Source organism: Podarcis liolepis, assembly GCF_965112155.1.
Source record: "Podarcis liolepis genome assembly, chromosome: 16".
Lineage (NCBI taxonomy): Eukaryota > Metazoa > Chordata > Lepidosauria > Squamata > Lacertidae > Podarcis > Podarcis liolepis.
This window is the reverse complement of record NC_139567.1, coordinates 32306598-32319894: the sequence shown is the minus strand read 5'-3', so window position 1 is coordinate 32319894 and position 13297 is coordinate 32306598. Positions and strand designations below refer to the sequence as shown.

At 46.4% G+C, this 13297-nt stretch overlaps 1 protein-coding gene across 2 annotated transcripts in view; it reads right to left on the bottom strand.

Annotated features, from left to right (window-relative positions):
* ATP2A3 (ATPase sarcoplasmic/endoplasmic reticulum Ca2+ transporting 3) overlaps positions 1–13297 on the bottom strand; it is an 87877-nt gene that overhangs the window by 2958 nt on the left and 71622 nt on the right. For both annotated transcript variants that reach the window (XM_083479203.1, XM_083479202.1), the window contains 6 exons: positions 12123–12325; positions 10039–10124; positions 9519–9652; positions 7803–7920; positions 5897–6014; positions 39–2152 (listed from right to left, as the gene is read on the bottom strand). In XM_083479203.1, coding sequence (XP_083335329.1) covers positions 2133–2152; positions 5897–6014; positions 7803–7920; positions 9519–9652; positions 10039–10124; positions 12123–12325 — 679 coding nt within the window. In that variant the 3' untranslated portion in view covers positions 39–2132. The remainder of the gene's footprint in view (positions 1–38; positions 2153–5896; positions 6015–7802; positions 7921–9518; positions 9653–10038; positions 10125–12122; positions 12326–13297) is intronic.

Below are 13297 nucleotides of genomic sequence, written 5' to 3'. Positions count from 1 at the left end.
CTCTCAGAATGGATTCTTTTTGTCTTGTGAGGCACCACTGTATAAGGAAGTTTTCCCCAACTTGCTCAGCCCTCATTAACCTTCAAGGGGTTCCCCTCAGATTTGATTAATGCATTCTCAGTTCTGCAGTTGCTTATTCCAAATGGTCCGCGGAATTTCTTTTTGGCTTATTGTTATTTGAAAGGTAAGACACGTGGGTTCTGAAATGTGTCCCAAAGGTCATGGAAACCCTTAGCAAGAAAAAGGTGGCAGGATAATGTGGCGTATTCATACAATACTCTGTACCAGAATCCACCCCACCCAGAAAGGATTTTGTAGCAAATTAAATTGTGCAAGAATTGGTCACGGCAAGCAGCCAAACACTCCAACTTTTGTGGCGCTAGGATGAACCTAAAAGTGCCACAGTGACATCCCTGAGATGAAGGTGCAACACCCACATGTTTAAATGTTATGTTGGTATGGTGGCAACACGTTGATAGCATTCACTCCCTAGTGCAAAGCAGACCTACCCAACAAAACGTGGTTGAAAACAGCTTAAGCTGGACTTGTATCTCTCACATAAAAACAGCAAATGAAAACAGAGCATAAACACAGAATCCTCAACCCTAGGAATTGTAGTTTTGTGGTGTGCAGAGACCATTCAACATCCAGCCCTCTACAGAACTCCCAGTAATTCCCAGGGTTGTTAGACTGAAAGGCAGGATAAATGAATGGGACTGAAATTAACTCAGACCTTTGGGGTTGAAATTACACCCCAGGGCACTTTCCACTGCAGAATTTACACAAAGATCTATAGCATAGTTCATTTAGGGCAGTCTGGCTTAAGCCCTTCCAGATGTTTTGGACTACAAATCCCATCTGCCTGAGTTAGCACAGCTCTGCTGGTTGATGGGGGTTGTGATCCCAAACCCTGGATCACAACCAGGTTGGGCAAGGCTGACCTAAGACAATGTTCAGTAGTAAATAATGCCCACATATTTCAGCCACTTACCATTGACCATTTTCTTTCTGCTTTCCAAAAAAGCATCTGGGAGAAAATTAAATATCCCAAGATTTGCCATTGCCCCAAATTATCTGCAACTCTGGCTCAATTTATGTGCCCAGACAGTTTTGTTTTGGATTGTCTAGGGGAAATTTATCCCAAGAAAATGTTTTATTTTTGCTACTGGGATCATTTCCTTCTTTTTTAGTCCCAGACAATGTTAGTAACAAAAATTTCCCACAGCATTTTTCAACAAAAACTGATCAAAGGAAACAGATTCCTTAAGAACTTAAAACATCCTTATTTACTCAAGCTTTCCCAGACGTATGGCCCAGTTCTTGGGCTGATATGACATTCGATGGCTTTAAAACAATTATGTTAAGCCAATTTTGTTATCTGCATTGCCTAGATATGATTCCCCCCACATTTGATTCATAGCATGCAAATTTATAAATTAAATACATAAAAGAATCTTCTTCTGATAGTGCATTGTTGATTGGATTTAGGGGTATTTGACTACCTTGAGATACATTGGAATGTAGGGGAAGGTAGGGGGGGGGGGATCTCCAAAACGATTTGTGTGATTTTTCACTTATGGGTTTCAGGTGAGAGTTAAATTAAGTCAGAGCATCAAGGGAGCACTTAATGCTACCTCTTCCTGAGCAGGGGTGGTGTCTGTCAAGAACTCTCCCCAAAACTACCACAAGCTCACTTCCTTTCTGAGACAGAAAAGTACAGGTTTTTAGGGCACTGAAGATTTGGAGAGTGTGGGGAAGAAGAGAAAATTATAGGAAAAAAGATTGCATTTTGAAGAAGCAGACCTTTAAGGATCTAGGCTCTCCTGCCTCCACGACATTGCAAAATTCTACACCCTAAGCCATAATTTAGCTGTCCAGTCTTTGCACCACTATGTACAAGGGTGGAAGGGGAAGCTATGTAACAAGAGTAAAAACAAAACTAAAAATAAAGTCAGGTTGTTTGTTTGTTTTTTCCTTTTCTTTAACGATTAACCGCATTAAGTCCGACACTTTTTCAAAAGCATGCATATTCCTTGTTGGCTTCTGGTGATGTTCAGGCATGCAGGCTCTTCAGTCCCAGTTAGGAGCTGAGGGTTCAATTGCGGAGAAATTGAGTTCCTTTTGGTGTCGTTTCATTTCTTCGCATCTCTGCCTGGTGATGGTGGGGAGAATGAGTGGAGGGGGAGAGACGGGAAATGATTATCGGTTTTCATTTTTTTAAAGATAAAATATTTTCCCCTACCTTTAACCATAATAGTATAGCTCAGGATGGAGGGAACCCAAAAAGGGGGGGAGTCATTCATGCAACAGATTGCTGCTTTGTGCAACTAACTCCCTCATGAGACTTATTTATAAAAATATTTATCTACTGCTATTCATTAAAAACATCAGAGCTGTTTGCAACAATTATATGTAAAGCCATACCATAAAATGTGAAAAAGTTAAAATCAGAAATCAGCTAGTTATTGTGGAAAGATGTATTCTTAATTGGCTGCATAACAGAAAAACTGCTGAGAGTTTAAAAGTTGACTGAGAAAGTGCCTGCTGAATCTAGTGGCAGAGTGTTCCGCAGGACCGAGCCAATGACGCTAAAGGCTCAGTTTCCTGTTGTTGTCAAGTAAGCCGTGCCAACCTGAGGAACAACCAATGACCCCCCTGCAGATGAACTCAGGAATCGACCTGGGGTACAAAGGTTCAGGCAGTGCCTGAACTACCCTTGGGCTAAGTCGTTCAGGGCTTTGCAAATTAATACAAGGTTCTTGACCTTGGCTGGATAATAGATGAAAAACAGCCAGTGCAGAGGCTTTAACAATGATGTCACAGGTTGTCAGACAGATGCCCTATCAGCAGTCTGGCTGCCACATTCTGGACCAGCCGAAGCTTCTGAACCATGTTCCTGGCAAGGACCACAACCTCAAATAGCTGGGAATGGGCCATTAGACAAAAATTGCAGTACAGGATAGACCCCATCAATGGACCATGACCGATGAATGGAACCTCAGGGGCAGTGTTACTTGCTGCAATAGCAGGAGATAGCTGCTGACTCTGTGCTCTGGGTTAAACTACAGAGCCTAGGACTTGCCGATCAGAAGGTCGGCAGTTCGAATCCCCTTGATGGGGTGAGCTCCCGTTGCTCGGTCCCTGCTCCTGCCAACCTAGCAGTTCGAAAGCACGTCAAAGTGCAAGTAGATAAATAGGTACCACTCTGGCGGGAAGGTAAACAGCATTTCTGTGCACTGCTCTGGTTCGCCAGAAGTGGCTTAGTCATGCTGGCCACATGACCCGGAAGCTGTACGCCGGCTCCCTTGGCCAATAAAGCGAGATGAGCGCCGCAACCCCAGAGTTGGTCACGACTGGACCTAATGGTCAGGGGTCCCTTTACCTTTACCTTAGGTTCTGCAGTACTTGCTGAAACAAGATCTACACTTGCTGAATCGTGTTGAGCCTTGGGCCTGGCCTTCCCCTTCCTAGTAGCCCAGATCGAGACATGCGGGTCTCCAAGTGGCTTGGCGCTTACTCTGCCTCAGAGGCCTCTGTGTCCTAGTTTTTTTGGGTCTCTCTAAGTGGCAAGTGGAGCATAGAATTATAGAGCTGGAAGGGACCTCAAAGGTCATATAGTACAACCACCTGCAATGCAGGAACCAAGGCTAAAGAATCCATGACAGATCTTTGTTTAAAAGCCCTCAAAGAACGAAAGCCGCCTTCCTGACATCAAGTCAGGTAGCAGACAGCATTTCTCTTTGCTTAAAAAGCAAAACAATGCCAGAAACCCTCCTGGAGGGTGGGGTGGGGGAATGGGTTTGGTCTTCTCGTAAAGCACTCTCCCCCCCCCCCCCTTTGCACATGTCAATTTGGCTCCAAGGTAACGACAGCAAAGGATTACCCTACAAGGCCATATTATGACAGGGGGAACGACAGGCTCTCAGCATCCGAGGCAGACACAAAGACTCTGTTCTATGCCCACCGGTAATGAGTCACTATGGAGATCCTGCTGTGCTTCAAAGGGGCCTTTTATGGTCTCCAAGAGAGCAGGTTACATTGGCAGGCAAAGAAGGAGAAAAAACGCCACAATCGATTTAAGAGGATTTGTAAATTCCTGCAAATGCAATAGCAGGGGTGGAAAGCTGAGAGAGCTGGTACCCAACCTGCTCTGAATGGGATTGCATTCTCCCCTAAGGATCAGATTTACACTTTGTGTGTTGTCTGTGTGTGGGGATCGAGCCAGCTCTGTCGCTGGAAGACCATGTGATATCCGTGGCACTCACAGGCCTTCTAGCAGCCAACTACGACCCCACCTGGACAGGAGCAGCTTAGTCGTGGTTATGAATAATAATAATAATAATAATAATAATAATAATAATAATAATAATAATATATTATTTATACCCCGCCCATCTGGCTGGGTTTCCCCAGTCACTCTGGACAGCTTTCAACAAAAATTAAAATACAATAATTCATTAAAATACAATAATGAATGCTCCAGCAAACTTCCACTTAGACTTACAATTGCAATTTTTATTTATTTATTTCGTATAATTTAGATGCCGCTTGATTGCAAGGAAAAACCCTCAGACTGGATTTCAAAAAGATTATAAAGCAGTAACATAAAACAGTTAAGAACAGCTATTTATAAAAAATAAAACCAACAATAAGATAAAAACAGACTAAAGCACATGGCAAAAGTCTGCATATGTGGACAGGATTGCCGAAATAGAAATGCCCAAAAGAGTACTGTGATAGTGCCTGCCTGAGGCCCCTGGCAGGGAGTTCCAAAGTCGCTCAAAACAACTTCTGAAGAATGACATGTTTCTCATGTAAACTGTCCATTTCTACAGAAGTGAACCTCAGTGAGCTCAGCAGGACTTACTCCCAGGCTTCTGCAAGGATGAGTCCTGTTTCACAAACTTGTTAAGAGTTCTACAAGTGTCAGCAATCAAATAGGTCAGGATTTCCCAAAACTTGGGTCTCCAGCTGTTTTCAGACTACAATTCCCATCATCCCTGAACACTGGTCTTGCTAAGTATGATGGGAGTTGTAGTCCAAATATGGAGACCCAAATTTGGGAAACCCTGATATAGGCAGAGGTGATCCAGTGGACACGGTGGACTTGGACCTTCAATAAACATTACGACAAGGTACCTCACCCAAGATTCCTGAATACCAGTTGCTGGAAATCACAAGGGTGCTGGGAGAGTGTTCTTGTACTCGTGTCCCACTTGCCAGTTTCCCACTGGTGCATCTAGTTGGCCACTGTGAGAACAAGATGCTGGACCAGATAAGCCACTGGCCTGACCTTGCAGAGCTCTTCTTATGCTCTTATCTGTGCCGATACATTGTCTCCCAGTACGTTTCTGGGCACAATTCAAAGTGTTGGTGCCGACCTTTAAAGCCCTAAATGGCCTCAGCCTGGTATACCTGAAGGAGCGTCTCCACCCCCATTGTTCAGCCCAGACACTGAGGTCCAGCTCTGAGGGCCTTCTGGCAGTTCCTTCCCTGCAAGAAGTGAGGTTACAGGGAACCAGGCAGAGGGCCTTCTCAGTGGTGGTGCCCACCCTGTGGAATGCCCTCCCATCAGATGTCAAGGAAATAAACAACTATCTGACTTTTAGAAGACATCTGAAGGCAGCCCTGTTTAGGGAAGCTTTTAATGTTTGATGTTCTATCGTGTTTTTAATATTATTTTGGGAGCTGCCCACAGTGGCTTGAGAAACCCAGCCAGATAGGTGGGGTATAAATAATATGTTGTTGTTGTTGTTGTTGTTGTTGTTGTTGTTGTTGTTGTTGTTGTTGTTGTTGTTATGATAATTGTGACCCCGCTAGCTGGGTTCCTAAGTGACCCATGCACATGCAAGAAAGCAAGGAGAGGGCTGCCAACCCCACCACAGGACACACTCACCATCTAAATGATTGCGGGAAAGGTACTTGAGTCCTTCATCCAGCAGGATAACCGGCAAGGAGATTTTCAGCACCGTTACCCATTGGGGCCAGCTAAGTGGTGTCACCTGGAAGATCAGCTGGGAAGCAAGGAGAGGATACGTATCACACCTGCCCTTCTGTTCAGAGGCAAGTGCCAATCATGTAACCAATATGGCACTGTCCAGACACAGGAATCAGCAGACTCGCAGTGGTAACCCTGAGATTTATAGCATTGCATAGTTTTTTTAATAGAAAAAGATCCCCAAGCATGCCGACACTTCCAGCAGCCCAATGAGCTTGTTGAGTTTCTGCAGAGGGAAACACAGTAAAGGGGAGTAGAAACGGAATGGAGTTTCCTAGAGGAGGGCGTAGCTTCGTAACTGGAACCACGAATGGGAGTACATCACAATGCAATATTTTTCTTGCTGGATAATGTTTTTACTTCAAGGGGGGGGGCAACAACCTCTAAATGTGAATTTAAACAAACATATACAATAGTAGATAGGTAGCCGTGTTGGTCTGCCATAGTCAAAGTAAAAAATTTTTTTTCTTGCAGTAGCACCTTAAAGACCAACTAAGTTAGTTCTTGGTATGAGCTTTCGTGTGCATGCACACTTCTTCAGATACACAGATACACAGATACACAGTGTGTATCTGAAGAAGTGTGCATGCACACGAAAGCTCATACCAAGAACTAACTTAGTTGGTCTTTAAGGTGCTACTGGAAGAAAAAAATTTTTTTACTTTAAACATATACAATGTTAGCCCACAATGGGTCTCCAGCTGGGAGAAAGACATATGGGGAAAGTTTGCACACCGGAGGTTGTATGATTGATGTCTCGTGTCTCCACTTCATCAAACAGAAGCTTCATGGGGAAGATCTCTAACTGAGACTCTGGAGAGCAGCTGTTGGTCTAGATCAGGAATGAAGAACCTGAGGTCCTCCAGATGTTGTTGGACTCCAACTCCCATCCGCCCCCAGTCAGCATGGCCAATGCTCAGGTGTGATGGGAGTCGGAGGCCACCTGGAAGGCCACAGGTTGCTCCATACTTGCTTGAGACCAGGGGTTTGCAAACTTTTTCAGGCCACTGCCCCCTTGGTTCCATAAACTCATCTCCAGTGCCCCCTATGAAAAAGCATTATTGAGAATAGCAGTTTGCACTAAGGAAGACAATAACACACACAAAAATCAAAACGGTAACAATTAATTGCACATTTATTCAAAAGCCAATGAAAACTAACCTAAATTCTAAACATCCGTTCAATGAAATGGATCCAGTGATGCCAGCTTTTCAAGGTCTGATCCTCATTTGCACCTCCTGCTGGCCTCTGAGAACCGCTCTTTAGAGCTCAATCGGAGCAAACAGCAATTTGGGTTCCCCCTGGATTGCCATTTGTTCCAATCTATCGCTAGAGAGTGGGTATTCCCCTGGAAGGAGCTGGGCAAGTGGAAAAGTGCTTAGACTCACGCTTTCTAGGCATGGCACAAGTGGACATGTGGATGGGGCCTTAGTGCCCCCCCAGTTAATCCCACTGCCTGCTCCCCAGGGTACAGCCCTCTTTCGGAACCACTGCTTTACTAGGACCAACTTCCTGCCTCAGTAACAAGGCAACTGGTTATGTTTACCCTGCCAAGTCCAGTCCTGAAAGGGACCACATGTGGACCCAGCCTGCTCAGAAAGTGGGAGAGCAGGTAGCATCTTTCTTGGGGTCCAAGGCTTCCCCTCTCTCATGGTGTCTGGGTGGTCAGATGCTGAAGAGGATGGGGCAAGGGTTGTCTCCTGCACCTTTCATAGTGGAGTAGGAGATGGGGATTTCAGGCACGGGCAGCCTGGGTCTTGTCTGCATTTAGCTGCCCTCAAAAATGCAGGTTCTACCTACTTACAGGCAATGGCTTCATGTAGAGGATCAGGAAGTGCAGAGCCATGGACATGACAATGGCCCCCAGGAGCCAGAGGTTCAGCCAAGGAGGCATCCTGAGTAGCGACTGGTTTTCAGACACACTGTGGGAGAGATGGGGTGCATTCAGACATTGGGAATATTGGGTTAGTTTTCCTAATTGTAATGCTAGAGCTTCTGCCCTGATCCCTAACATTCCTTTCACACTGCAGTACCTGTTGAGGTATGGAACTGTGGGATTTTTTTAATCAACACACCATCAGGTCACACTAAATCTCATTTACTCTGGTGGGTGTGACCAGAAACATCACAGGAAAACTTTGCTGTGCCCCCCTCCGTTTCTGCACATGCATCCTTCTTCCCCCCATAATTCACCCATGAAAAGGGTAGGAGAGAACATCTGCTTTACCCAGTGGCGTAGCGTGGGGGGTGCAGGGGGTGCCCGGCCGCACCGGGCGCAACAGCTGGGGGGGGGCACGCTCGCACTCGCAGCTCTCTGCCTCTACCGGGTTAGGGGGCGCAAATTACTTGCCTTGCCCCGGGTGCTGACAACCCACGCTACGCCACTGGCTTTACCACCCCAAATTTCGTCACTTTAAAGGTAAAGGTAAAGGGACTCCTGACCATTAGGTCCAGTCGTAACCGACTCTGGGGTTGCGGCCCTCATCTCGCTTTACTGGCCAAGGGAGCCGGCGTACAGCTTCCGGGTCATGTGGCCAGCATGACTAAGCCACTTCTGGCAAACCAGAGCAGCACACAGAAACGCCGTTTACCTTCCCGCTGGAGCGGTACCTATTTATCTACTTGCACTTTGACGTGCTTTTGAACTGCTAGGTTGGCAGGAGCAGGGACCGAGCAACAGGAGCTCACCCCGTCGCGGGGATTCCAACCGCGACCTTCTGATCGGCAAGTCCTAGGCTCTGTGGTTTAACCCACAGCGCCACCTGCGTCCGTCACTTTACTCGAGCCCAAAAAACCCATGACCCAAATTAAAGTCCAATGTGCTATAGTACAAACGTATTATAATGATACTTTTGATATTGGTGATAATGATGAAGACGATGACAGTGGTGGCCCCGCCCCCTTACGAATGCTGTGGGTTATGTGCTCCGCTAACCCGGAAGTAGATGCCCCCTGCTGCGACCTTTGCCCCGGGATGCGAGCGGAAGTCGCACTCTGGCGGCGCGGCAGCAGCGGGAGGTGCCATTAGAGAGAGCGCGCCTCATGTTATGAGCAGCTTCCTGTTACGAACGGACCTCCAGAACGGATTAAGTACATAGGTACTTAGGTACCACTGTCTTTTGGAAAGCGGTTTTCAGGTTTTGGTCTTTGTTTGGAAGCCACTTGAAATCACGATGGCGGACCAAAACTTTTCAAAACTGCACTGTGGTGGGTTTTTGTTTCTCATAATTCCTGTGCAACTCTAGGCATTTTCCACTAGTGGTAACAATAATTTATGCCACAGAGCATGCTCTGCCCAAATGATTTTGTACTTGCATGATTCAGAAGCACATGCAGATGTCAAGGTTCTCTGCACATCTATGCATGATTTACACGTGATGCAGAAAATCCCCTTCCTGGATTAAACGGGCCACAGACTGTACCTGTGTTAGCCAGTTCCCATTTGCTGGACCATTTCTTCTTCATTTCATACCCAAACCTTTTTTTAAGGGAAGGAGATGCCTGGCCAGCAATGCCTTACCTGTTGAGTGCATTTAACATCTCAATGGTCACCAGCACAGAGAGCGCCATGGTGGTCGGGTAACGCGATTCGAAAATGTCACAGTCGACGCCTTCGAAGATGGGGTTGTCCTCTGTGCATCGCATGAAGTTCCTCTGTGGGCAGGAGAATATAAGCACAAGTCTGGAGTGAGGGGCTGCCATTGCCCCCCATCTTTCACCGCCACTACCAACAGGTTCCAGAGGAGCCTTTTGCTCCTAAAAATTAAATTACTTTATTCCCTAGCAGCAGTCACGATATAGCTATTCCTGGGGGTTGACAACAAGAATGACTAGGCTTCCTTGATAGCTATGCTCTGCCTCTGTGGTCTGAGGCAGGAATGCTTCTGAATAACAGAAGCCGCAGGAGGGGAGAGTCCTCTTGCGCTTGGATCCTGCTCGTGTGTCGGCCACTGTGAGAGCAGGATGCTGGACAAGATGGGCCAGATCCAGGCTCTTCTGATATTCTCACGTGTTTTCCCTGCACTGGACTATCAACTTACCAGCTGGTGGAAGGTAACTTGCGGTCCTTCGGGGTCATACAAGAACCACCAGGTAGCTGAACCCACAGTGGCAAAGCCAACATACACTGCAAGGAAAGGAGGAAAAAGTAATTGATCACACAGGCTAAAACTCTGTGTGCTTTTGTGCTGCCTTCAGAAGGCAGCCATTCGACAGTAGCCATATCCTCTGAGCAGGCTATACAGGGCAGCCCCACTCTGAGCATCATTTATTTGTTTCAAAGGCCACTTAATCAAAAGACTCTCCCTGAGCAGCTTCTGTTCACTGGCATTTTTGATGCTGCAACCTAAATACCACAAGCTTTATACTCCACCTCCCAGGGGACATGTCTGGCAAGTGGGCAGGGCCCCTGGCCTGTCAATCACACAACATCGCAATGATGTCACTTTGGCACAGTTGTTAGGGAGGGAAGCCCAGGCAATCAGCTGGTTGTTGGTGCTTGGAAAGGACAGATCTTTGCAGTTGCTGCCAACCAGCTGATGGGAGGTGTCTACAATTTCCCCTTTCACTCAAGTGGCTTCTTTAGCTGGCCTACATTGTGCAGTGGGAAGAAGGCATAGGGTGAGGCAGCATAGCTGTCAACGTTTCTGTTATGTACTGAAGTTCTCACCCTGGGCCAGCAGGGGGATACTGTTACATAGTTATGCAAATGAAGGATCGAAAGTGACGTTCAGTGATTGGATAGTTTTAGAAAGTTGCTACAGTTACGTTGTTCTGGAGCTCTATATAAGCAGGCTGACTGAGCTCTTCAGTTCAGTTCTGTTCTGGCCTTTGAATAAACAAGAGCTGTTTGAAGAATCGCTGTGTCGTCTGGTATGTTCGCCCACAACTTAACAGTTTCCCTTTTTTAAAAGGGAAATTCCCTTATTCTGAATAGGATTCCTCGCAAGAAAAGGGAAAAGGTGACAGCTATGTGAGGCAGGTAGGTGGGGCTTGCCTTGTCTTGTCTTGTCCAAAACATGGGACAAATGGAAGGCCCTGGCAGGCCGAATTAGACCCTCAGTTAGAGATGCCCCAATACTGCTATTCCCACTTATCTGGAATTAAGTCCCATTGGCCCCAGTGGGATTTACTTCTGAGGAGACCTGTTAACTGCCTTGTTAAGATGCTGGGCATTATAGAACATAAAATCAGCGAACAAAGCCCCGCCTAGAAGGCTTACAATCTAACTGCAACAAAGATGTGATTGGAAGGAAGGGGGGAAGGTGAGATATCTCTCGCTCTCAGAGTAGCCAAGTGCCACCCTCCAGCTAAGCAAAACCCAACAGGAACCGACCCAGACATTTTTGCAGTTTTCCTCTTTGGAGTTTGTGACGCAATGACAAAACATCAATGCCCGTTTTTGTTTCAGGCTGTGTTATTTTTAGTTACTTACTATTAAATGAATTTACTAGCCGCTTTTTTGCCATGGCAATTCAAAGCGACTTACCCCCCACAAGAAAACCCCCATAAATACATTAAAACTAGATAGGAAAGGGATAATGCATTATAACATCCCACCCACTCTAGAAAGCCCCAGGTCGTTAGGAGCCAAAGGTCTGGTTAAAAAGGAATGTTTTTGCCTGGCGCCTTAAGATGTATAATAACGGTGCCAGGCTTGGGGAGAGCATTCCACAAACAGGGAGCCACCACCAAAAAGGCCAATTGTGGTATTTTATTTTGTTTTATTCCTTTTCACCCTATTATACACCTTATTGGATAATGCATTTCATGTGGCTCTCATCATATTTCCTTGATGCTCGTCATTGGCTGTAACTACGGAGATTTGGTTTAGAACGTGAGATACGCCTGAGATAAAATCTCGCTAGCCTTTTAACCACACCAAGGGGTGGCGAGGATGAAGAGGCTGTGATGCTCCCCCCTTAGCCCCGCCCCACGGTCACCTGACAGCTGCTGGATTCTGATGCATTCTGGGCAAACGTCTGCAGAGAGGACCCGACTCTATGGACACAGTCTCCCCGTGGGAACTTCTAAACTCTGTGCTGCGAATGGGGGCTAAAGCAGTCTCTCCAAAATTCTCCTCTTGCCCCTAATCCCTAGTGTTGAACATGGCCTCGTTTCTCACCTCCAATGGCAAGGTAGCGGAAGAAGAGCCACCCGCTGATCAGAGGCTCCCTGGGATTCCGCGGCAGCTTGTCCATGATGTCAAGGTCAGGCGGATTGAAGCCCAGAGCCGTCGCTGGCAGCCCATCGGTCACCAGGTTGACCCAAAGCAGCTGGACTGGGATCAACGCTTCGGGGAGGCCCAGGATGGCTGTCAGGAAGATACTGGGGGAAAGAAACACACAGAAATTCTACCATGACGTGATTTCACTCCCAGTGCTTTTCTTTTTTTATCACACAAGTGATAAACCTCAGGTCTGTGGGCCAGATTTCAGGGAATCACGGAACTGTAGAGTTGGAAGGGACTCGAAGAGTCATTTAGTCCAACCCCCTGCAGTGCAGGATTCTAAACTAAAGCCTCTGTTAAAAAAACATTCAAGGAAGGAAAGTTCACAACCTCCTGAAGGTGACCACCCACTGTCAAACAGCTCTTATCATCAGAAAGTTCTTCCTGATGTTGGCTGTTGTATCTCCTCCCAGTATTCTCTTTTCCAGGCTAAACATATCCAGCTCCTTCAGCCATTCCTCATAAGGCCTGGTTTCCAGAAACCAAGGATTGGAAACCTCCAGGGTTCCCCCCATTTGTGACGTGAAATGCGGGGCAAGTAGAGATGCAGCTGGAAAGCAGGATTGAACTCCCCGCCTATTGGCTGAGACATGGTGAGTTTACTTCTTTATTATTTCCATTTATAGACTGCGCTGCTAGCTACAAGATCTCGAAGCAGGCTGCGCACGCAATCAGTACGATAAAACCACGCCAAACGTGTCGCATAACAAAATGCATTAACAATATCCACAAATGTAATAAGGAATGAATAAAACTGGAGAGCCCTGCAAGGTGGTATAAATCTCAAGCGCCACAACATGCATGCAATCATTCATCCTATTTTACTCACCACCTTGTTTCACACAACCACCACAAGCATTCGTTGATTCCAACATTGCCCCCATCAACCCCTTATACAAAGATCACTCACACTCAACAATATTACAACCCATGTACAAAGTACCACTGCCAAGCATATACAAATTAGGCACATTACTAATATCTGAAGCAGTAATGGACTTGTGCCCCCCTCCTGCTGGACCATCTAATACTCTCCTTCCATCTATCACCTGAGAGGCACCCAGTTCTCT